The sequence below is a fragment of the Gadus morhua genome, chromosome 21, assembly GCF_902167405.1.
Source record: "Gadus morhua chromosome 21, gadMor3.0, whole genome shotgun sequence".
Taxonomy (NCBI): domain Eukaryota; kingdom Metazoa; phylum Chordata; class Actinopteri; order Gadiformes; family Gadidae; genus Gadus; species Gadus morhua.
This window is the reverse complement of record NC_044068.1, coordinates 7,489,800-7,515,176: the sequence shown is the minus strand read 5'-3', so window position 1 is coordinate 7,515,176 and position 25,377 is coordinate 7,489,800. Positions and strand designations below refer to the sequence as shown.

Here is a 25,377-nt window from a genome sequence, read left to right as displayed (position 1 = left end):
CTTGTCATACATGAGGCAGACTCAAAGAGCTTCATTAGAAGGGAAATCAGAACAGAAGTTGGATCGGATATATACCTCAGTTAGACACCGCAACACCTGCTATATTCTTTTCACAGGTAAAGGTTTATGTAAATTATTATGTAAATGTAAGCCGTAAATGCATATCAATGAAACTTTTATACTGTGCGCACCTATTTAGAATAACAATATTTTGGTTTGTGACAAGCTCATCGTGTATTGTTGTTAAAGCTAAACAGAAACCATTAATTTATAAGTCTGTAGTGAATGATGAACATATCATTAACATACAATTAATATAAATTACTTATAAATTAATGTTTTATTAGTTAGTTTAGTTCATCCTTCACTCAGGGATTATGAATGAATTATGACTAAATGTTACTATAAAGTGTCAAACTCGTTGCCCAATGTTGCTGTTATATTATAACAGGGCTAATCTTTGTTCTTCAAGTTCTACATAAAGACACAATCGACCAAATCAGGTATGGTTAAAAGTAGCTGTGGGAGTGGCTAATCTGTTTAAAATCAACCAATCCAATGAGCCAAAGAACGTTATGAGTGCTCGTGAGAGACGTCAAGTGGGGTCTGTTAATTGGGGGAGTCATTGAGAAGACATTACCTAACAGGGTCTTGGCGTAGCAGCATCTGTTTGTGCGTCGCCAGTCCTTGTTGTTTTTCATCCGTCATACTTTATTTGACGCACTTCTAACAGCCACGGATCAACAATTACAATCTGTGAACGCCGTATGCAAATTGAATCACTTTCAATCGAGATTTCCAACGGAAGCGTAGCACCACGAAAGGCAGCAAAGAGTACAGCGTTTTATGACCTTTTCCACTCGCGTTCCGGTCAGGGTAAATAGCGTGCCGTGGTTTTACGCTAATTTGACAGAGATTTAGTGTGTACTTTAAATACATTTGATGCAACTTAGCATTAAGTTGAAGTGATAAATCAGCTATGGCTATTCACCGGCAATTTCAGGGTGTAACTATGGCAATTGAATTGGCTCGGTACCATGTGTGAAAATAACGGAATGCTATGTTTAGCCGCGAAACCTCAACTCAAACGACTCAGACACACATGCACTTATGTGCTCGTTTGCACTTAAAACATGTACATAATACCTTCCGTTGGATTCATCGCTATACTTTTATACTCTTTTCATAGATCCTTCCTCTGCCATCCCTTCAGCCTCACCACCCCCCATCTGTCCGTCATTCTGTACTCTGTCACATCCCCTATGATCATCTCCGACATATGTATACAACAATGTTACTTTGTTCTATATCTCCTTTATCTTTCCACAAGCTATCCTCAATTTACTCTCTCTCTCTCTCTCTCTCTCTCTCTCTCTCTCTCTCTCTCTCTCTCTCTCTCTCTCTCTCTCTCTCTCTCTCTCTCTCTCTCTCTCTCTCTCTCTCTCCTAATTTCACCTCTATTATATCTTGTCTTGTCCTTCACTATTGGCCCACACAAACACCTCCCCCCTCTCTCTCTATCTCTCTCTATCGCTCCCTCTCTCTAATGCACAAACAACACACTCTCTCAATCAGACATTATCTCAAACAGGTCTTCAAATTTCCACACCATCACGCATTCGCCCACACACACACATACACACACACACACACACACACACACACACCACACATGTGTAATCAGCCGTAGTCATTCTGATACTGACTTAAACATGCCATCTATGTCGCTTTACTATCTCAATCTGTCTCTGATAGTCAGCTTTTCACACACACACACTCACACACACACACCCTCAGAGACACACACGCATACCAACACCCACCCTCACACCCCAACACACACACACACACACACACACACACACACACACACACACACACACACACACACACACACACACACACACACACACACACACACACACACACAATCAGGCTGAGTGCTGAGAGCACAGTGTGGAGGTGTGAGTGTTCTAAACGCTTCTCTGGACCATCAATCATAGAATCCTTTATGGGGATTGGACAGATGACAGTGTCTGCGTTACGGGTCGTCTCCCTTTATTTCCATCAATCATGCTCTGCCTGCCGCCGGAAAGTGACAGGCTCGGCGAAACTTTTCTGCCCTGTGATCATCCCACGCGTACGGGTTCTCCTGTCCGCCGCCATCGGAGAACCCGCGTCCCGCGGCGTCCGCAGACAGCCAACGGCCGATTTGATCGCCGCCGTCGATGTGTTTTGTGTTTTGGTGTTTTCGTTTCGATAGGCGTCTGGTATTTGGTTGATATGGGCCCCCCACAATGCATTGCAACACAGTGCACTTGTCCCGAAAGACAAAACAGGCTTTCGGGCTTCGGAATCACTGACAGCAATTATATTGAGACACAGTCAGATTTGAATACACACAAACACATACACACTCAGAAACACACACACACACACACACACACACACACACACACACACACACACACACTATCGTGCATCTGGCGCAATTGACTTTCTCACTGGCGCATGTGTCGTTGGTTTGCAACTGGCACAGAGCGTTCTTTTCCCTCCTGCGCCACGCTTCTGTAAATTAGGGAATGATCTTGCGCCCCAAGGGGCGGTTCGGCGAAAGGAGGAGGCGTGTTCTGGCGCAAACGTCCCCTGGTGCTATTTTGCACTTTCAGAAAAACACTTGCGCCATAAACCAGAAAATACCTGGTTAAAGGCAGTGGCGCGTTGTTCAGATGCTATTTTAAGGGCGCATGCATTATGTTGCTTGTGCACCTCGTGCATACACTTCGCTTCTCTCATCTACCTAGCCACACATTCTTGGTAAATTATTTGGGAAAGAACAGCTGATACAGCTGTAATAAGTTGTATTTTTAAATCAATGCAACTGTAAACACTGTACAGCAAACACAAACACACGCAAACTAAACACGTAACACATAATACAGTCCATGGCAATGTATATTAACGGGGGGACACATGCATATTAGGAACACAAGTCGATAACGATAATGCATACAATACTGATAAGAAACTATGTTTATAATGCATTGCATACATCATTAAATAGAAACACAGTTACCGCATATCATATGTGTGTTAAGTTTTCTTTGCCGAAGTTTTTTGGAGGACTCAGTATTTCTTAAGTTGTGGAAGAAAACCTTATTCCATGTGTGAATTGGGCCATATTATTTGGCCATAAACTGAGCCATTTGAAGTTTGAAATTCATGTGCATCTGTCTCATCGGAGACTGCAGACGCGCAGTCAAAATATCAACTCGTCAGATTCAAATGCGCTCATGGCTCTTAAAGGGGATGGGAGCTGGCACTCTCATTGGTTTACTGCACGTTACGCCCAAACCACACCTACGGGTAATTAGGCTATCTCCAACCAACCCTTTTTAGATTTGCGCCTGGCGCAAGAGCCGGTAAAATAGCAACATCGCCATAGAACCGTCCACAAAGCTACTTGCAGGCGCTTCTCGATTGCGTTTCAGACCATTAAAATAGGGCCCTATGTGTATTTAAGACTTAAATATGAGATCCACCCACATCCTCCGAATAGCAGTGCCCCGTGAAGCACAAACACAAACTTAAATAGACATTAGGATTAAACGATTTAGCAAATTGCAAACACCTAATTGAAACCCTGAACGCCTTCGATAGCGCCTGCCAAGGAACAAAATATCACAGCCCTTCCAAATTTAGTTGGAAAAATCAACCCGAGGCCAGGTCCAAGAAACCTGAAGCTCTACACCACCAGCACATATCCAGAGAGGGCCCGAGGGGACAAGAAGGCTGCAGCCCAGCCCAGCGGCCCCGAGCAGCACTAGAGACGCAGCCACATAGAACGACCTGCCACCTCGGCCATGTTTTTTCAAGTAAACAAAGAGAAAAATAAAGCACTAAGGGCCTCGACCGAAACCGCCCGGGCCGTTTGGTCTTAAACGGTTGGGGGGGGAGTATGTGATTACTTTGACTGACCCCACATTGAGTGAAACAAAAACATTGACCTGGTGTGGCCGGCAAACACACAATCCCCCCCCCCCCCCCCACGCACACACAACCCCCGCCCCCCCGCCCAGCAGAGGATAGTCCCATCACAGACCGTGTCACCCTGGACGGTGTTTGAAATATATGGTAATAAGGTGAGGAAAATGAATAACTATACAGAGTAGTTGTATTTTCGAGCTGCGTATTTGCGGACTGAAAGAGATTCACACTGGATTGAACTAAACTTAAACGGTATGTTTTTGATAAGTCACTGGTAAAACAAATAATATACAGTGTACTTTTTATTGTTGCTTTTAGTGTTGGATTTTTTCTGTATTGGTAAGATCTTGTAGCACTGCCCATTGTTTATGGCGCTGGGACACAGCACTTGCATTACCACTTGTGCATAATAGTGCTTGCTTTGGCTATCTATAAAAACATTGTATTCTACCGACAATAAAATAAACTTGAAATTGAACACTAAAATAGCAAGGGAGTGAGAGAGAGCCAGATAACAGTAGACCCAAAGCAGAGGGCATGAGTGTAAAGTAATAATACTAAATCAATCGCTGGCTCAGAGGGGCATGGGAGACACAGGGGGGGTGTAGAGGATAGAGAGAGAGAGACACACACACAGCACATGCAGAGAGAGAGAGAGGGAGAGAGAGAGAGAGTCGTAGAGGATGAGGTCACAGAGGTTAGGGAGGAAGAAGAGGAGCAAATAGGGCACATGAGGAATAGGATGAAGAATGGGTGCATCCAAAATGATTACAGGTAATGAGAACACTCTGCTTTCCCTCCTGAATCTCTCTCTTTCTCTCTCTCCCTCTCCCTCTCCCTCTCCCTCTCCCTCTCCCTCTCTCTCTCTCTCTCTCTCTCTCTCTCTCTCTCTCTCTCTCTCTCTCTCTCTCTCTCTCTCTCCCCCCCCCCCCCCCCCCCCCCCCCACAGGGAGACCATAGCTTCTTTATGTGTGCTCCGGAGGGAACAGATAAGACCAATAGAGATGATTTACCAGAATTCATATCACAAGGCACGAGAACAAAGGCGAGCAGAATCACTTGTCTGTGTCGGCATTGGTTCCGTTTCGGCAAGGCTGCCACGAGCATACGTCTGAACTGTTTCAAAGTGGACACTGTGTTTGAACAAGGAATCGCTAAACTCTCATTTTATAAAATGACTGATGAATAATAGATGGACGGGGTTGTTAGAAGTGATGCATGCCTGCTCAAGGAGGTCTGGGAGTCATCAGACATTGGGCATTGGACCCAGGACCTTCCGTCTGGGAGAACACGTCTATATCTCAAGGATACATAGAGGGTTATATACCCTTATAGATAATATAAATGTAACCAGGTTTTTGGTTAGGCATAGGCTATAATAAAACATAACCCAAATGTGGAAAAAGCAATTCTGAACTGTTGATTCATTTCCCGCATATTGTTCCAAGAAAAATACTAAATTAGTTTATTACTTTTTTTACTCTCAGTCTGTTGGGAGGGAAATCAGATGCCTCATTGTATTCGCTTTGTAAAGTCACAAAGTGTCGTCTCCCATTGTGAACGAGTGACAAAACCAACATGGAGAGAGAGAGAGAGAGAGAGAGAGAGAGAGAGAGAGAGAGAGAGAGAGAGAGCGAGAGAGAAAGAGAGAGAGCGAGAGCGAGAGCGAGAGCGAGAGCGAGAGCGAGCGAGGGCGAGAGCTAGAGCGAGAGAGAGCGAGCGAGAGCGAGAGCGAGAGCGATAGCGATAGCGAGAGCGAGAGAGAACTGCCGAGATGGGCTATCGTTACATCTCGTTGGTCTGGATGGGGTCCGGTCCGAGCGGCAGCCATGGCCATCTGTTTGAAGGGTCAGCAGCACGGGTGAACTCAGCCTTCAGGGAGCTCTGCCAGAGAGCCAGTTCTGCCAGGAATCTTTCTGCCAGAAAGCCTTGTGAAGTCAGGGGGCTCAGTGTAAAGAGCCACAGAGCATGGCCAGAGCAGGTCGTGGTGGATGAATGGCTCAAATACAGGACCTTCACCAGGGATGGCGAAGGTGAGATGATTTCGTCCCGTATTATCTTTAGAATCCAGTGAGCAAAGAAGCTACTTGGTTAGGATTAGGCAACCAGGCAACCCAACTACTTTGGTTTAGACAATGCACTTGGTTAGGATCAGGCAAAACATCTACTTGGTTTTTGGTGAGTTAGACAACACTACTACTTGGTTAGGTTTAGAGGGACGAACACGAGCGCGCAAAGACGACAAATAAGCAACCTTATTTTTGGGGATTTGGTCAGTGGGCGAAGTTAACTCGGAGGAAAGTGAAGCACAGAGGGCAAAACAAAAACAGACGTTCCAGATGTAAAACTTCAAAGGACCACATACAGTCCGGAGCATTGTTGTTAGAGAAGCAAGTATTTCGCCTTCACGTGTTTCCTTCATCTCTGATGACATATCATGATCAATTTATGATTTAGTATGTCAACGTGTAACATGCTGCTCCTTTAAGATTTAAAATAGTAACGTTTTGGGTTACTTACTAAATAATGTCAATTAGAGATACCTTTTATCATATTTCAATTGATTTTATCTTTTGCCTACTTCCATATGAAATATATATTCATCTGTTATCCGGGTTATAAAATTGCAGCCATTTGCAATGGGCCATTGTGTCAACTTAATACATTTGATCATTTGAAAGGAGAGCTGTATAATGTTCTCTGGTGCGCTTTATGCTCTTCAAAGGGTTTGAACAGCAATACATTTCAAAATGTCTCTTCCCTGGCAAGTTTGGAGTAATAATTTGCTAGATCTCCCACTCTCTCACAAAGAGAGAGAGGGAGATACACGCACACGCACACACACACACACACACACACACACACACACACACACACACACACACACACAGCTCTGCTAATAACTCAAATGGCCTGGGAGGAAGAAGTGGCGAGAGAGAGTGAGAAATAAAATAACAAGGATAACAGAGAAGATAACCAAGAAAAAAACTCAGAGGGAGAAATGATAAAGATATACAGACAGAGAGAGTAGAGACATGGGGGAGGGAGATATAAGGGAAGAAAGCAATGCTTGAGTTGTTATTCAATTAAATGCTGTATTTTTCTTCCAGAAGTAAAAAATAAAAAGTAGAATCCCGGGGTTACAGAATTTGCTTGGAGTGAAGTTGTGGTGTTTTTAGTCTAGAGCTTCACACGAGGACGTTCATTTATTTATTTATTCATTATTCAAGAGTCAAGAGGTTTACACCAGACAGTTTCCCTCCCTAAACCGTTTTTAATGCAACAATTATTACAGGATAACATGAAGGCAACATAAACTGCTATGGGCTCTCTTCCACCTTTCTTTATTAACAAATAGATAAATTTGAGCTCAAACAAAAGGCTTGAAGTGGAACATAGTGTCTATTAAAATTGACTAATAGAAAATATGTTAATTATATTACTTTTAATTTTACTTAAGGAAGCTTGAAAACCAATTATGTACTTCCACCACGTAAACGTAATACCACAGCCATAGTTCATTGCATTGATTTTACTTTAATTAACTAGAAAACCAATTATGTTTATGTATATGTATGAACTTAGTTTAAAAGCAAAATTCTTTTTTTGAATACCTAATACCTAGTCCTATACCTAGTCTTTTCAGCTTTCGAGCTGAATCAGTATTTTGTTGGAGCCTATCGCACACCAATTCTAATAATAAGTTTGATAAAAATTTGTCCAGAACAAATTCTCTTCTTCTCTAGGCAATAACCACAAGAGAAGAGAACAGCACTCTGAGAATGAGAGCACCCGTTATTAACTCCTTGAGGGGTAAATAGCTATCCACTGGCAGAACAAAGTACAAGAGTTAGTCGTCAACTAGGCAACAAATGAGAAAGAAATTAACTTTTTCCGTGGCGCTCTATATCGTCAATCTTTCCACTTGGCCTAACCGTCAGCTCGAAACTTAGCTCAGGACTTGAAACCGGACGTTTGCTAGGTCCATCCCCGGCTTGAGTCCTCCCTGAGCAAGACCCCTAACCCTAGCTGCTCCCAAAGAGCTGGCTGTCGCCTTGCATGGTTGACTTCGGCCTCAGTGCATGAATGTGTGTACGATTTTTTTTTAAGTCGCTTTGGATAAAAGCATCTACTCAATGTGGAAATGTAAAATGTAGCTCTGCCTCCATTAAAATTTGGGGTATTTTCACCCATCTTCAATTTGTTCGACCAACGAAACGTGGCCTCAACACAGTAAATATTGAGACAGCGTTATTTGACCGATCATCATCGTTTTCTCCTCCGTCAGAAACTGCCATACACACAAGGTCAGGTTCAGGGGCTGTCGATACTACGACGTGAGATGACTTGTCAGGCGGCACACCAACAACAGACAGCACAACAAAGTGTCAGATAATGTTTCCGGCGCGTCACTTACGCACACTTAACGATCGAGCCGGAGCGGTCGATCGAGGAACGGAGGAAATTTAAGTGGTAAAATGGAAGCGTCTGTAAAACTGAAGAGGGCTTTCTCCAGATATAAACCACAAACACCAACTGCCGCATTTATGGACGTCTTACGACTCCACAGCTCGCAGCTAACAAGAAAGCTGCTCTGTTGTTTTTTAGCGTTACTTTCACATTTACACGCCTTGTATTTGTCTTTGTCCTTCAATTATTTTGTTTTATCTTGGTGGTGTGGTGTTACACCAGAGTGTGAGATTCTTTGGGATTGCACTATGCTGGTTATATAAATAACTGTGGAACATTGTCTCCAACAGCTTCAACGCCAATAAAGAGACGAAGGCCTGTAATAAACCAATAACACGTAGCACATGCTACCCAAGGCAACAGCCTCCACTATTTCATTTGACCAATAGCATCACAGTGCTGATTGTTTGAGCAACACCTAACATGTCGACAGATGATCACACATATGAGGTCAGGGATTAAAATATATAGGGCCTAAGTCAGAGCCCTGTGAACGTGTCCATTGCCAGTCGTAAATGGTATTCTTATGTGACCGACCGCTTACAAACCAAGCGATGAGAAGCTGTTCTCACAGTGTATATCGCTCCTTGCGTTTCGTCTCATCATCCTCTGATGTTTTTAGTGAGCAGCGTACTCTCCCCGTGCTGGACCGTCTAAATGAGAGATACAGCAAAGATATTGCTACTGCCATCCCCCATTGCTTTCACTTGAAACAACGCGGATAGTTTTTTGTTGAACAGTTGAATTGCAACAACCCTCTCAAACATGTTGGATGTCGCACGATCCAATATTACGTCATTTGGTCATTAGTCACTTGTGTCTGCCGTAAAACAAATACAAACAAATATCAATCATTTATTGTCTTCCTCGTTATTCTTGAGGGCAGATGGTAAAACCACAAGCCACTCGGTTTATCCGTTGTTCAGCTACAAATGTAACATTTGAAAGTTGCTTATTATTTCCTTCCTGGAAAAAAAAAGAAGAAAATATCTTTCCACCCGCGACCCACTTTGCAGGGTGCGATGATATGCAAATGATTTCATCAGCGCTTCGTTCAGAGGTAATGAGATGTCTGCATTGATTAATGTGATTTTAATGCACTGTAGCGCATGTCTGTTGCCCTGCTTATATTTAGCTGTAATGAGAGTGCGGTGCTGGGAAAATATATAAATATGGAAGATAATAAAATAAGTGCCATCAAATTACCCCCCACAGCAGATGTGGGTTTAATACAATTTAAAATATTATAGATTATGAATTGACCAGTCACATCCCCATCATGGATGTGACTGCTAATTTGTTTTTTTTGGTGTTATTTCTTTAATATACATATAATATATTAAATAACGGTCTGACAGGAAGGTGTGACGAAGGGATGAAAAGGAGATGATGGGTGACAAATGGACAGGCGAGGTGAGAAATGGACAAGTCATATAAGAGAAGAGGTGAGAGAATGAAGGGGGGGGAGGGGGAGGAGAAGGAGAGTAAGAGGATGGGTAACAGAGGGTAACAGCTGTACCAGGAGAGGATGCGAGAAGCTGTTATTCTACCTCCTGCTGCACACTGAGAAAGTATACTTAGCTATGTAGCTAGTGTGTAGCTCATACCTCTGTAACGTAATTAAGCAGGTGTGCAATGAGTCGGGCTACTTTGGAGAGAACCTCACACGGAGACGGCCCGGTGGGTTTAGGAAAGGTTTATTATGGACGCCATAAGGGAGGAAGTGGCCCGAGTTGTTTACATGTTCACAGCAACAAAACATAAGTACATTTCCACTTGAGCGGCTCTATGTAAAGGCGCTATCCAAACAGCCAGCGTGTTTAGCCTGCGTGAACACGTTCACGGTGCACCTGTAGCAGACCGGCCACCGCTAAATAAGCTGAACGCTTCAGGGGCCAGGCAAATGGTCAAGCCTCGTGGGCCCCTAGGGGACGTTTTACCCTGATGTTATTACTGCGCCCTGATATTATTATTCACACTGTCAACAGCCGCATAGTGGAGATTTAATTTTTTGCTTTCGGTTGCTCGTGCGCGACGAAAATAGCTCTTTCTTTTTCCCAAGGCTTAGTTTTAGGTTAGACTGTATTCACATGAGAGTCATTAAGGAAACTACGTCTGTGGGCTATTACACGGTCTCAAGGTTCATTAAGCTTTCTCCCTGGTTTTCTTTATAATATCCCAATTAGAAGACATTGTACCAATCTGCTTTTCAATAGAATTTAGTCGCATCCAGCAGAATGGACTTGGCCGAAATGGAACATAATATTCATAAGTATGTTTTAAAATGTGTCTATGATGCGATAAAATAGGAGGGGGTATTCCATTGGCTGCAATCTGCAACCTCACCTCTGCCATTTAATCCTACAAACTGCACTTTAAACATTCCTTCTCGTTTAAGCCACGCCCTTAGTGTAACTGTTGCATGAAATAAATAACACATAAGAGTTTCACATACTGGGGGAAACGCGTACACAGTTAGCGCAGTGGGTCATATCCGTCAATTACTTTGCTTCTGTGTTATCAACTCCCAAACACAGCGACACCAATCGCTGTTTCCCCAACAAAACGAACCGTGACTATTTAAAGCCACATTGTGAACTAAGGAAGAGTAAATAAAACCTAAAAACGGCTCCAGGTCTAACCTGGGATTGATGGAGGACAGCCTAAAGCGAGCGGCTCGATGTGAGCAGCCTGAGGACTCTCGTGTCCGACTACATTTGTAACTCCGTTGACTCCGGGTGGGGGCGAGGGCGGTGGGTGGATGAAGTATGACTTAGAAGTTTGAGGAAAGAAGGAAAAAAAGTGAGGAAGCGAAGGGATGGGATAGGAAAGGGAGCAGGGATGAATCTGAAAAAAAAAAACAGAGAAGAACAGACATAGGGGAAACTAATTCACCGTAAAATAACGGTATCTGAATGATGTTTTGGGACACCGAGGGGTCAGAAAATCCATACAGTCCGTGTGGAGGGATTCTGAGTGCACGGCTTTGGTGAAATATTTCACATGGCTTAAAACACGTTTCAGCGCCGTGAGGGAGAGAGAGCGAGAGAGAGAAAACAAATTCCAGCCCTGTGAGGGGGAGAGAGATGATTGTTCAATTTAAAGAGCATTTCTAAAACTGCTATCAATAACCATCATCTTTCCTCTCTCTCTCTCTCTCTCTCTCTCTCTCTCTCTCTCTCTCTCTCTCTCTCTCTCTCTCTCTCTCTCTCTCTCTCTCTCTCTCTCTCTCTCTCTCTCTCTCTCTCTCTCTCTCTCTCTCTCTCTCTCTCTCTCTCTCTCTCTCTCTCTCTCTCTCTCTCTCTCTCTCTCTCTCTCTCTCTCTCTCTCTCTCTGGCTTCACCTTTTATTTCCTGAACCATCCATCAATGAAAGAGACTGGATTCCAAGATAAAAGAGGAAGGCTGTCAAACTTTGTCAATTCCATCGGTGTACGCCTCAATCACCGGTGCAGTGCCTCACAGGGTCTGTCCCTAACATGCTTACAGGGAGAAGATGTGAGATACCGCCCAGAAAATAAAACCACTCAAAATAAGAAATTTTCCCCAAAGACAGTGGCAGGGGTCCAACAATAAGCTTGTGATTAAGAATAAGAAACGCTTGCAACCGCTTTGTGTGGATTAATGTTACGTGTTCCTGTCTTTGCTATCCCCCGCACATCTCATCTCATCTGATGTGTTTTTACATTGATAGGTGCGCTGGAGCTAATTGGCTTCGAAGAGTTCCCAAGGCTTTGTGTAAATCATTTCCACCGAACAGAAAAAACTCTTTAAACCATAAATAGCCTTTTTCAGGACGAATCACTAATGTGATTCCTTGTTCGAGACAACTGAGATTAGCGCCTTCATCCTGGAAATCGCAGCACATTGGGCAAACGAGTCATTTATCGAATAGACTCTTTAAAAAATACTATAAAATACAACCTGTATTATTATGGACCGTGATTTGGCTGAAAACCATCTGATTTAGACGGTTGTGTGAACAGAACACACACACACGCACACACATGGACACACACACACACACACAGACACACACTCAAGACAAGCGTCTTTATTCATAGCATAGCCTCTTGTTGATTAATTATTCATGGTAGAAATGTCACAGAAATGTGCCACTGCGTACAGACAGACAGCTCGCTCATTTGAGCTGTTGGAGACCCACACCATAGTGCGTGGCGTGCACTTACATGCACGACAGTGTGCAGGAACACTTAAGGGTCACCAACTATTCAAAAGTGTAGATTATGAAAGGGAAGTTGCTGAGAGAGAGAGAGAGAGAGAGAGAGAGAGAGAGAGAGAGAGAGAGAGAGAGAGAGAGAGAGAGAGAGAGAGAGAGAGAGAGAGAGAGAGAGAGAGAGATGTGTTCAAATAACTATGATTGCCATAGATGGAGTGCAAGCCAAGTGTTGAAATCCTCACACTGTTCATTTCAAATCCAAATCAAATGTATTTTTCGCAGGCTGGGCTTGCGTCACACCGTTCACCTTAGTGCATTCGCTGTTCCTCTGGGAAGAGGATGTCGACGGGCAATGTTTGAGAACCCATGCCTCACAGATATCTTTAGCTCTGCCAGTTCAATGCAGTTCATTGACATTTACCTTCATGTGTTTTTCCCTTTCATTCTGTTACCCACTCAATTAACTGCAGAAACACCCACCCGACTCCGTCTGGAACGTGTGTCTCTATTGATCTTTAGGGCCTCTTTCATACCGATTGGTTGTTTAGATATTCTCTAATCGACAGCAGGTGGTGGGTGTGTGGACTCATATGGCGGCAAGAACTATGACCATTAGAAATGGAGACAAAATATGAGTCACTGAAGTGCACATATGCGCTTGTACCGTATCAAAGTCTGAAGGCCGTCACGGTTACCATGAGTTGTGTTTTGTAGCATCCAGATAAGTTCTTTTGATGTGCTTTTTGTGCCGTATAAAGAGCTGATAAAAAGAGCTGGAGAAAAACGGATCATTTAAACTTAACTGCAATAAACACTGGAATGTTAGACAATAAAATACTATTGAATAGCCAAATGGCTATTCAATAAACAATCCTGCTATAAAGTGTCTCTTTCCTAGAAATAGCCACAGCAATAACTGAGATGGCATGCGATACAGTTCCGTGTTTTAAATTGCTCGATTTAAATTATTGATCAGCGATAAACTGGGTCAAAGCACTGACTGCGGCGAGACTCCCTAAAGATTAAAAGTTGTATATTTAATGAGCATATCCAGCCAGGATGATCGTTTTTTTTTTCCTTATCGTAACGCAAGCATTGTGGTTTTTTTAACCGTGCTGCTTTGAAGCTGTTTGCGTACAAATGTATGTGAGGCGTGTATGAATCTGAATCACATGGTTTCATATTCACTGGCACTAAGTGCTGCCCGACATCTTCTCCTCATCCTCCCAGCTCCAACTCGCTCTCGGCCGCCCAGGCAGCCGTTTCAGTTAGTCTAGTCTACTCAGGTGTGACATTACACATCTGTTCATCTGCGGGAGTTTGACGCCGGGAGATATTTCAAGCGTGGAAGGTCACATCCACAAGGTAGTACACTGAGAGGAGAATTACTACCGGGTTGTAGAAAACCAACAGCGGCAGCAGTGGTGGTGGTGGTGGGGGTGGTGGTGGGGGTGGTGGTGGGACTCTCCTCTTTTGGGATCCGGAACCAACGGAATGTTTTGTTTATCCGAAATTGTATGAATTATAAGTGGGTCAAAAGACAAAAAAACAAGGATGTTGGGGGTTTTGGCTCTGAGTAAGACGTGATAGTGCATAAACACTGCAGCACATTTAAAATGAAAACCTTTGGGAGAGACCATCATTCAACAAAGTAAGATAATAATTTAGTTTTAGATTTTCTTTCCGTCGTTTCTTTTCTTTTTCGGGGGTGGGGGGTTGGGGGGGGGGGGGGAGTGCGACGAGTGCAAGTCTTCCACGGGGGACTGTAACTATAGCAAAGCTAACTGTGCGTGACTCCGGCGGTGCCTTACAGAGCGCATATAAAACAGCATCCATCAGCCGGCGCCGGTGTTAATATCAGCTGGCTGCTCTATTACGGCGGGTTAACGCGCCACGCACAACGTGCCGTTGAGTACGCCGCGGCATTAGTTCCACCGCATTACACAACACAATCGCTAGCGCCGTGATGGTACCACGGTACACAAAAAAATACTCGCATGTACACACACACACAGACACACACACAACTTTCTATCTCATTTTATTTATCCACGCAAGGACGCGCGCGCTCACACACACGCGCTCCCCCGCGCGCACGCATGGAGCCCATCACGCTGTGGCACAAAGGGGTTTTGCATATTATGTAGGCCTATACAGTCAAGTGTCAAACCATTAACAGTCTGTTCATTCATCTTTGGAATGGAAATGCATAACAGTATCCCACGTCACAGCACAATTGGCTTTTTTTTCTCTCTCTTTATCTATCGCACACACACACACACACACACACACACACACACACACACACACACACACACACACACACACACACACACACACACACACACACACACACACACTACAAAGCACATGTATGCACCCACATTCACATTGTAAATTATTGTAAATGACTACTGGTCTGACTATGCCCATATTTCAATTTACACACACGATCGCGCGCACACACAGACACGATTCGAAATCGTGTCTGTGTGTCGGAAATGATTAGAATTGACGAGTCTAAATGTGCTTATGTTCCCATTTACACACAATCAAACAAAGAAATGTGAGTTTGAATATCCACAAACGAACAGCGCTGACAAAACAACACTTACCCCACACACACACACACACACTCGGTGTCGTGTTTCCATGGAGGCATAACAAATCTAGCATAATCTGAAAATGAACCCAAACACAACATGAAACCACTGTGTGTTCATATTCAGCACTATCAACTCACGCACACACACGCACACGCACACACACGCACACACAACCACCTCTACCACCACCACCACACACACACACACACACACACACACACACACACACACACCACCACCCTGTCATTCGTCCTGAATCATCACAACAATGTAACAAGGCCAGTCCAGCCTTGCTTCCACCAGTCAACAGTCAGCTCTCGTTACTGCTCAGTGCTCACAGTGTGACGCTGTCTCTCGGCAGGGCGATATGACCTTTAAATTCATTGCAACGCAGCCGTGTGATGTTTGAATCAAATCTTTCATTTTGTCATCGTTCTAAACTTGTGAAGGTTAGGGGCTAAGTTGTGAAGTTGTGGGGGAGTTGAGATGCGGCGGGTTGCGATGTTGAGAAGGTTCACGCGGGGGAACTGGTGTTTCGCTCGTTAGTTCGCGTGAAGGTTACATGTTAAGTGAGGTTATTATGGGATTAGATTCAATTAGGATTACGTTCAGGAAGTCGAGTTCAAGCCACGCTAGGTCAAGGGGTATCTCAGGTGAGATGAATGTGAGAGTGAAGTCAGGCAGCTAAAGGTGAGCCTCAGTAGAGGTTAGGATAAGCAGTGTGTGTGTGTGTGTGTGTGTGTGTGTGTGTGTGTGTGTGTGTGTGTGTGTGTGTGTGTGTGTGTGTGTGTGTGTGTGTGTGTGTGTGTGTGTGTGTGGGGGGAGGGTGGGGTTGCCAGGGTGATGTCACTGCGTTTGTTGTGCGCGAGAATTCGTCTTTTCTTCTATCTATCTAGCACTCAGCTTGCAAATCTTAGCAAGCTGTCCATCTGTAGAAACACATGATCTCATTCGGATCATCGCCTTAACACCCTCCTACCCCATCCATTCATCATCACAGAGCCTGCATTCCACTGTGCGTGTGCATGTTCGCATGTGCATGTTCACGTGTGCGTGTCTGTGTCTGTATGTGTGTCTTTGTGCCTCAGTTCACATCATTGTACATTGTTCATGCTCTCATGTCACAGTATGTACATCCATTGTACACCCATGCTCTGATGTCAACGTATGTGGAAATTGTGCAGCCATTGTACACCTCTGCTCTGGTGTCACGGTAACATGTGGACTTCCATTGTACCCCCGTGTTCTGGTGTCACCATAGAATAGAGTAAATCGGCCTTCTGTCCATTCATCCACCAATCCGTACCCTCCCCTTGATCCATTACCCCAAATCCAGTGCAGCGCACACAGCGTCCCACATCGCTCATCTCTCCCATGCCGACAGATTCAAGATGTTTTTCAGTTGTTCATTCATATAGCTCTCCATTGTCCCACTCCATCCATCCATCCATCCATCCATCCATCCATCCATCCATCCATCCATCCATCCATCCATCCATCCATCCATCCATCCATCCATCCAGTCCTTATATCACAGTCCATCTCTGTCCAATCATGCAGCGCCCCCACGGTTGGCTGATAGGTGGGAAGACCTTTCGTCAGGTGACACACCTTTCATCTTCTACCGGTTCTCGATTGAGGCGTTTGACGTCACATAAACATCTAGGCTAGGATGATGACACACATACAGACTTTATATATCTAAAATAAAAAAATAAAAGCGGTGTACTTACCAACTGCATGCCGCAGATGAAGGCCAGGGTGCACCTGCCGCTACAACACCCCATGGTGTTCTCCTGTTTCTGAACGCCCACGTGTGGAGAACTTTTTTTCAACTCCCAAAACAAACTTCCGCCCAGGGGCGGGTGACTCGACAGCAGCTCCACGAGTCGAGACGAGGAGGCGCTGGTCGATATTGGCCCTTTGGGCGTCCTACTCTGTCACGCCGCAGACCATGGAGAGATCCGGGCAGATAAACACGTGCATGAAACGTCTGCCCCTCTGATTGCGATAACGCGACCGGTGGTCAACGGAAACACGGACGACTGTGTGTCCGTGTGTTCTGGACTCTTGCCTGTTCGGAAGGATTCCAAAGGGGGGAATTCTGGCTGCTTATCCCAAATCACTGAACATCCGTGTCAGTCCAAAATGATACCAATGTCGACCTGTGTATCGAGGATGTTGCCTCGTCTACCTTCTCTCAAATAAATAGCTCTAAAGTTTTCACATCTGTACCAGGGCTAATCCACCGGACCGACCTGGCGTTGTGTGTAACTGTATGTTGTATTGAAAGTACTTATTACTGACAAGAATTATGGTGAACCAAATTATGGAATGACTGAGCTGCTGAGTCCTTTCGATTGTCGCTCGGATCGGTTCTCATGGTAAATATGTTAATAAGGGCCTATCAGTGGTGACAGGAAGAAAAAAAAAAAACACTCTTTAGAGGGAAGATACCGGGACGGAATCAAACGGATGGTACTCCCTGATCGCCTGTCCGACAGTACAGCAGTCTTAAAGATTTGACCGTTTAGAGAGAAGAAAAAAAAAAAGAGTCTGTGTCTCGGTAAGAAGTGCTGGTGTACCTACGGCTCCCAGGTTTGGTTCATGAGACCACAGCTCCGGCTTTCGGGTCTCCCTGTCTTCACGGACTCCTCAGGAAGCGTCCGCTCTACGCGAGAACCCGCCAAGGTTTATAATCCAGGGGTTGAGGTTTGCCGCGCGATGGGGTTCACCACAAAAAAATATGAACAGTTCCTTGGCGGTAAGTACAGCCTACGATTCTGATCGTCGCTGTCTGATGATCGCTTGTTCTGTTTGGACTGATGTTGTTCCTGCGTGTCGCTGTCCGTGGAGCTCAGCGTTTAAATAGACCCCTCTCTCCCGGCGCATCCTCCCGTTACCGCCGGTTTCATAACCCCATCGCCTTTTGTCTGCCGCGTGCTCCGCCGCCGCTCGCCTCTTCAAGTCAACCGGGCACTGTGCTTAAACTGCGAGGTGTAGCGGGAAAGCCGCTGTGCCTCTTGTCAATGTCTTGAAACAGAGTCGTTGTTAGAACAGGCTTAGGTGAAAGACTATGCTAACGCCGTTAACACGTTCAGTGAGCGTCTCGTCATCCCGGTGTGCGGAAAGCAGGAGTAAAAAAAAAGTGGACAATGGGAACGGGATGGCACGACGGAGCGAGTGATCAGAGCGCGGAGCGTCTCTCCCGTGCTGCCATCTGAAGCGCCAGATTGAATTGGGGGGGAGCGGGGGGCGCGCGCACAGTGTTCCGCGCGGCAGGGGAGCGGCGCGGTTCTTTTCACGTGCTGGAAGAGAAAGAGGGGAGACGCAGCCTCTAGTCGGTCGGTGTGCAGCTGCCGTTCAACTGTTGTAGTCCTGCTAGCTCTCTCTCTCTCTCTCTCTCTCTCTCTCTCTCTCTCTCTCTCTCTCTCTCTCTCTCTCTCTCTCTCTCTCTCTCTCTCTCTTTCCTCATCTCTCGTCGTCTCTCTCTCTCTCTCTCTCTCTCTCTCTCTCTCTCTCTCTCTCTCTCTCTCTCTCTCTCTCTCTCTCTCTCTCTCTCTCTCTCTCTCTCTCTCTCTCTCTCTCTCTCTCTCTCTCTCTCTGCCTATCTCTCGGTCCCTCTTTTTCTTTTTTTTAAAGAACGAAGTATGGAAAAAATATGACAGGGATACTTTTATACTTTAGTTTTAACAAAGAACAATAATTATGTACCAGTCCCCCTCATTACATTTACTGAGTGAATAAATTGTCTTTGGCACAGAAAACGCTAGGCCTGCACGTGAAGTTAAACACAATTAAGCCTTACACCTGCCATGAAGTTCTCATGTTTTAAGTACATTTATTTTCCTACCTTAGGACGTGACAAATGATTTGGAGTAGGGTGTTGCCCGGCCACGCCCACTCACTGGCCATCAGTCGGAGGAAGACAGAGAGGTGTGGAGGCTATCACTGGTCAGCGACAGCATAATGGGCCCCGGTCCCCTCGCCATCTATCTCTGTCACACTGCCCCTCCCACGTGCGCACATGCACGCACACACACACATGCACGCACACCCATGTACCACCCCCCCCACACACACACACACACACACACACACACACACACAGACAAATGTGTAACGACCCCATGCGCACACATACACAGACCCATACATGCACACACACACATGTACACACAAATGCACGCACACCCATTTACCCAAACACAAATACATGCCCACACGCACACACACACACAAATGCTCAACCCCATTCACACGCACAAACACACAAAGTCACATGCGTATGCAAGTGACTTTGCGTACGTGTGCAAACAACCCCACAACGATCAAGCTCACGACGCACACCAGAACAACAAAAGAAGAAATGCGCACATGACTGAGCACAGACTCACGCGTGCTGGGTGTCAGCGAGTAATTATGTTGCTAATCTTGAGCGACGGTGGTATGTGTAATGGCTGATTCCCTGGGGGAAAATGGCTGATTGCATCCAACCCTTCATTAATCATTCCCCCATTCCTTTCGTCCATCCCATGTCCATCCATCCCTCCTTCCATCCATCCATCCATCCCATATCCATCCCTCCATCCATCCCATGTTCATCCCTTTAACCTTCCTATATCCATCCATCCATCCATCCCATATCCAACCCTCCATCCCATATCCAACCCTCCAACCATTCCATGTTCATCCCTTCATCCTTCTGTATCCATCCCTCCCTTCATCCCATATTCCTCCCTCCATCCCATCCCATGTTCATCCCATATCCATCCGTCCAACGATCCCCCCATGTCTCCCTCCATCCAGAGAGACGTCAGGCCGCCCCCGCCCCCCCCCCCCCATTTCCTCTATCTCCTATCTCTTTACTGTATCAATTATTTACCCTTTCATTTCCCATTGACTGTGTTTCCTCTCCTTGTTTTGGTCGTTCTTCATCCCATCAGCGCTCCTGTCTGCTGTCTCCCCCTGATCCCTTTCTCTGGTCTAGTGCTTCATCAATCATTTGTTTAGTACTTTCCAATGGCACGCATATTGTGTACTATTCTGGCTCTCTGGTCCGGGTGTATTTTTCCTCATCTAATCGATCATTTATTCATCATTCATCCATCCATCTAACATCCATCCGTCTCTCCATCATACATCATTCTTCATAATAATAAGCTTCATTAAATCGTTGGTCTTTTTTATTCATATTTTTTGAAGGATGCCCAGTTCCCGTCGGCAGTGAACTTGTGCCTTATACTAGGTACTTTACTTTATCTTTGTGGAGCAGAGTCCACCAGGTGTGTGCTGTTAACTTGGCTCTTACACACACATGCACACACACACACACACACACACACACACACACACACACACACACACACACACACACACACACACACACACACACACACACGCGCACACACAAACACACACACACATATACACACACCCATACACACAGACAATCTCAAACACGCACGCACGCACGCACGCACACACACACACACACACACACACACACACACACACACACACACACACACACACACACACACACACACACACACACACACACACACACACACATATATACACAGACAATCTCAGACACACACGCACACACACACACATATACCCACATACATAGAGTCATGCACACACACAAACACAGACTCTTGAACACACACACAAAGGCACACATTGACACTCTTGCACACACAGAAAAAACCCTCACACAGGAACAAAGAGACTCTTGCACACACACACAGTTGACCATCATGCACACATAAGAACACACACACAAAAACAAACACACACACACATACTCACTCACACAGATTGATGAGGAATCCCTTTAATTTGGACTTTATATGCGTTCTATTTTATCCTACCTGTGAACTTTCTACAGACAGAAGAGGTCTGCAAACCGTCCAATAAGAATGGACAGAACTGAGCTCAAGTGAAGTGTATCAACCGTACTCAAATGATTTTCGACTTAGTAACAGTCTGAAGGTTATGGATAGCAAGAGGGTGAGGATGGGGTCCATGGACAGAGATAGGAGATCTGTAGGAGGAGGTTGGGGAGACACAGAAATAGATGTCCACAGAGGATGAGTTAGTTGCTGTGACAGAGCTAGGTGAAGGAGTGATGGACGGTTAAGAATATGAGCAGTAATTCAGAAAATATCATAGCTGACAGGTGACTTATGGTTGTATCTGATGTCCAGGCATTGAGACTGTAATTATGCATCCAGATGCAATACAATGTTGTGAGTATTCAGAAAATACAGATGTTAGTATTGTATGCAAATGGGCAAGAACTGTTTGAAATAAAATAACAACATTTAGACATTAAATTTGAACAATGTAGTTCTCAATGTAATTTAATACTTACCGACAGCAACATAATGTTGTTTCTCTTTCTTCTGTGAAATGTACTTATTGTAAGTTGCTTTGGATAAAAGTTTCTGCTATACGCCCTGAATGTAAATGTAATGTATACGAAGTCCGTGAATCATCAACTCAGCAAAAACGTCATATGGGGATTTTTCAAACCTTCATTTTATGACCTTGCTTGTCTGACAATGCCAGGTTTTAACCATAAAAAACAATAGACTGTATGTCCACTAAGTAAGCACTGTATTTGGCTTCAACAATGCCCATCATTTCAAGGACATGGAAATGTCATTTTGATGTAGCCGCAAGCGTCATTTCAAATCAGAAACACTCTTTGGTCAAAGCTATTTCTGAAAGCTGTATTTTTATATCACAGACTCACAAGGTAAAACATAATCTTGACATTGTTTGTAAGTGTACAACATTCAGGGTTATTCTCTCTTTCTCTGGAAAATTCAATACTCTGTCAAAGACCTGATTTATTGCCCATTTCTTGTCTTTTCAAATCTGAAATTGGCCATGTTTCTCCAAATCTGTTTTTCTTTGCATCAAACTGTGGATAATGGCTTCTGTCAATGTGTTTTTAGACAAGAGGGAAGAACAAACAACGGATGGAACTTGGCAGGACTTCGGATCTCACACGGCTAAAAGTATTTTCTATCTTACATCAATAATCTACGTTATTTCATATGAAGGATCTATGCAATGCTTTACATCAATCATTTTTCAGTCAATGTGCCTTCAGATAAATGGGCTCTGTCTATATCATCTCTCCTGGCAATCACGTTTTTCAGACATCTATCCATCTCTCTCTCTCTCTCGTGTGTGTGTGTGTGTGTGTGTGTGTGTGTGTGTGTGTGTGTGTGTGTGTGTGTGTGTGTGTGTGTGTGTGTGTGTGTGTGTGTGTGTGTGTGTGTGTGTGTGTGTGTGTGTGTGTGTGCGTGTGTGTGTGTGTGTGTCTGTGTGTGTGTGTTGTATCTGAGTCTGTGTGTATATGTGTGTGTGTGGGTGAGTGAGTGTGTGTGCTGACACAGTCTTGCATGCTTGTGTCTGCACGTGTGCCCGTACAAATGTGTGCGAGTAGCATGCATGTGTCTGTCTGTGTGTGTGTGTGTGTGTGTGTGTGTGTATGTTTGTGTGTGCGTGTGTGTGTGTGTGTATCTGTGTGTGTGTGTGTCAGTTTGTGTGCGTGTCAGTGTGTCAGTGTGTGTGTTTGTGTGTGGGTTGGTGTGTGTGTGTGTGTGTGTGTGTGTGTGTGTGTGTGTGTGTGTGTGTGTGTGTGTGTGCGCACGCATGCCTCCCGAGCCACAAAGTGCTGCAGGGCACAGACAGGCTATATGCTTATTCTAATTAAGACGGGTAAACTAGGACAGAGCATTAGCCGTGTGTGTCTATTGGGACGCGTCTTAACAACCAGCCTGGCTGGGGGGGATCTGATGAAGGCAGAGAGGGGAGGGCAGCAGGGGGCAGGGAAAGGTGTCAAGATTAAACTATAGAGAGAAAGGAAACGACTGGAAGGAGATGGCTGTCAGAAAACTTGAAGAAGGGAATTTGAATGACAGAGAAGGAGAGTGGGTGATGATGATGCTTCAGGAGTTAAAAGTTCTAAAATCAATGCAGAGGGAAGCGCAGATAAAGATCTACGTTTAAATATCGATCTTTATCCCTCGTCGTGGTCTTGTTCTTGGTCTTCTTGTGTATATAAGTATGAATTATTTCAATGGAGTCTGCAAAATGCGAGCCTGATATCCTAGTTACTGTTCCACGAAAGATAGATATCAAATAGATCCTAACCAAGCAGGGCCCAGCGAGGAAAGAGAAAGACAGACAGATATAAGGAGAAAGAAAGGGTATTGGTAGATTTAAAAAAGAAACGTGAATCTGGTATAATGTAGCTAAGCAATTCTGTAACCTTTTGACCAGGGGATATTAGTCCTAACCAAAGCACCATGTGTCCAACTGTCTGTGTACGTCGCTGTGGTGCAGTGATACTGGACTGTCCGTCTGTCTGTCCGTCTCTCTGTCTGTCTATCGGATTCTGTACCTGTGAATGTTCCATAGTCAGAGCGTGATTCAGTGGGACACTTCTGTCTGCGTGTTTGATGCCTGACCAGTTCATCAGTCTCTCAGCCTGCGAGACTGACCATCCATCTGTCCCGTCTGTCAATCCATCCTCTGCTAAATTCTCTACTTTAGAAACTATAGCTGTGTCGGACCCGTTGTGTAAAGAATAGCGTAGAACAGAAAAGAGCGAGACCAAATCACAATTGGAACCTGAAATGGGGATACTGCAGAGATCGCGACGGGAATCTAAAACCCCCAAAAAAGCAAACATGGTGTCTTGGCTTCTACGTTTGTGAGGGTGAAACGGACCTTGGAAGTTAATGCCTGGACTAATACATGCCACCGTTTCCCTGGTTACAGTCATATTCAGTCTTTCAGTTTAGGTGTTACTCCCTGAGCTCTAATTGTTATTCCTGATGGTGTGACTTTAATTTTCACCACCTCCCACTCTTCTGCCTCCTCTCCATCTGTCTGGCCATGCTCTGCCAATATGGTGTGCATGTGTGCGTTTAGAGTGTGTTTTGGTGCGCTTGAGCCTGTCCAGAATAGTGAGTCTATAGGTGACGAGGGTGTGGTTGTGTTTGATAGTGGGTTTCTTCATCATTGACCATCAGTGACTCAATGTGTGTGTGTGCGTGTGCGTGTGCGTGTGCACGTGCGCGTGTGCGTGTGCGTGTGTGGGTGGGTGGGTGGGTGGGTGGGTGGGTGGGTGGGTGGGTGGGTCGGTGAGAGCGTGTATATATGTGTGTGTGTTAGTGTGTGTGTCTGTGTGTGTGAGTGTATGTGTGTGTGTCTGTGTGTGTTTGTGTGTGTGTGTGCGTACGTGTGTGTGTGATCTGAGAGCTAGTCTCAACATGTGCCCATCAATAACACAGACCATGGGAGGAGGCAGTGCAGCACATTGCTTATTTAATAATTAGAGACTTTATGCATGTGTTTGGGAAGGTGGGAGACCCTCACAAACAGAGCGAGAGAGCGAGAGAAAGAGAGCGAGAGAAGGAGAGAGAAAGAAAGGATTGGTCAGAGAGGAAGCATGTGAAAGAGAGAATAAAATATACAGGACAATAAAAGGAAATGGGGAAAAAAGCTTTTTGAATCGTTGATCTTTTCCTTTCCTGAACTTAGATCAAAGGCACAGTCGGCATCGGAACAGAGCAAGCCTCGGCACCATTACACAAATGCAGGTACTTTGTTTTAATGGCTCATAAAGTCGCATTCCAGAAAGATGAAAGCCTGCTTCTAGCAATAATCTAGCTTGTATCTTTTATGTAAATGTTCAGTAACTTTAAACGTCACTCAACAACAAAGAAAACACGGCCTTTAATCCACTGGTCCCTGTGCAGTTTATTATCATTGACTGGCTGTATATTGTGTGGCGGGGCACCTAGCAGCTATTAAATATCACTGTTACCCTGGGAAATAACAGCAGGTCAGTTATGGATTTTTAATATTTTCACTTGCACTTTAGAATCAAAAGTATCCATCTCTCTCTCTCTCTCTCTCTCTCTCTCTCTCTCTCTCTCTCTCTCTCTCTCTCTCTCTCTCTCTCTCTCTCCCTCTCTCTCTCTCTCACACACCCAAACACACCCACACACACACACACACACACACACCAGACAGACAGACCTACACACACGCACACACACATGCGAAGGTGATACGTGTATTTGTATTAGGTGTCCTTGTG

At 44.9% G+C, this 25,377-nt stretch overlaps 1 protein-coding gene across 1 annotated transcript in view; it reads right to left on the bottom strand.

Moving 5' to 3' along the window:
- nkain2 (sodium/potassium transporting ATPase interacting 2) overlaps nucleotides 1-18,603 on the bottom strand; it is a 68,388-nt gene extending 49,785 nt beyond the window's left edge. Inside the window, exon 1 of the mRNA XM_030345841.1 lies at nucleotides 16,976-18,603. Coding sequence (XP_030201701.1) covers nucleotides 16,976-17,029 — 54 coding nt within the window. The 5' untranslated portion in view covers nucleotides 17,030-18,603. The remainder of the gene's footprint in view (nucleotides 1-16,975) is intronic.
- Between the last annotated feature and the right edge of the window lie 6,774 nt (nucleotides 18,604-25,377).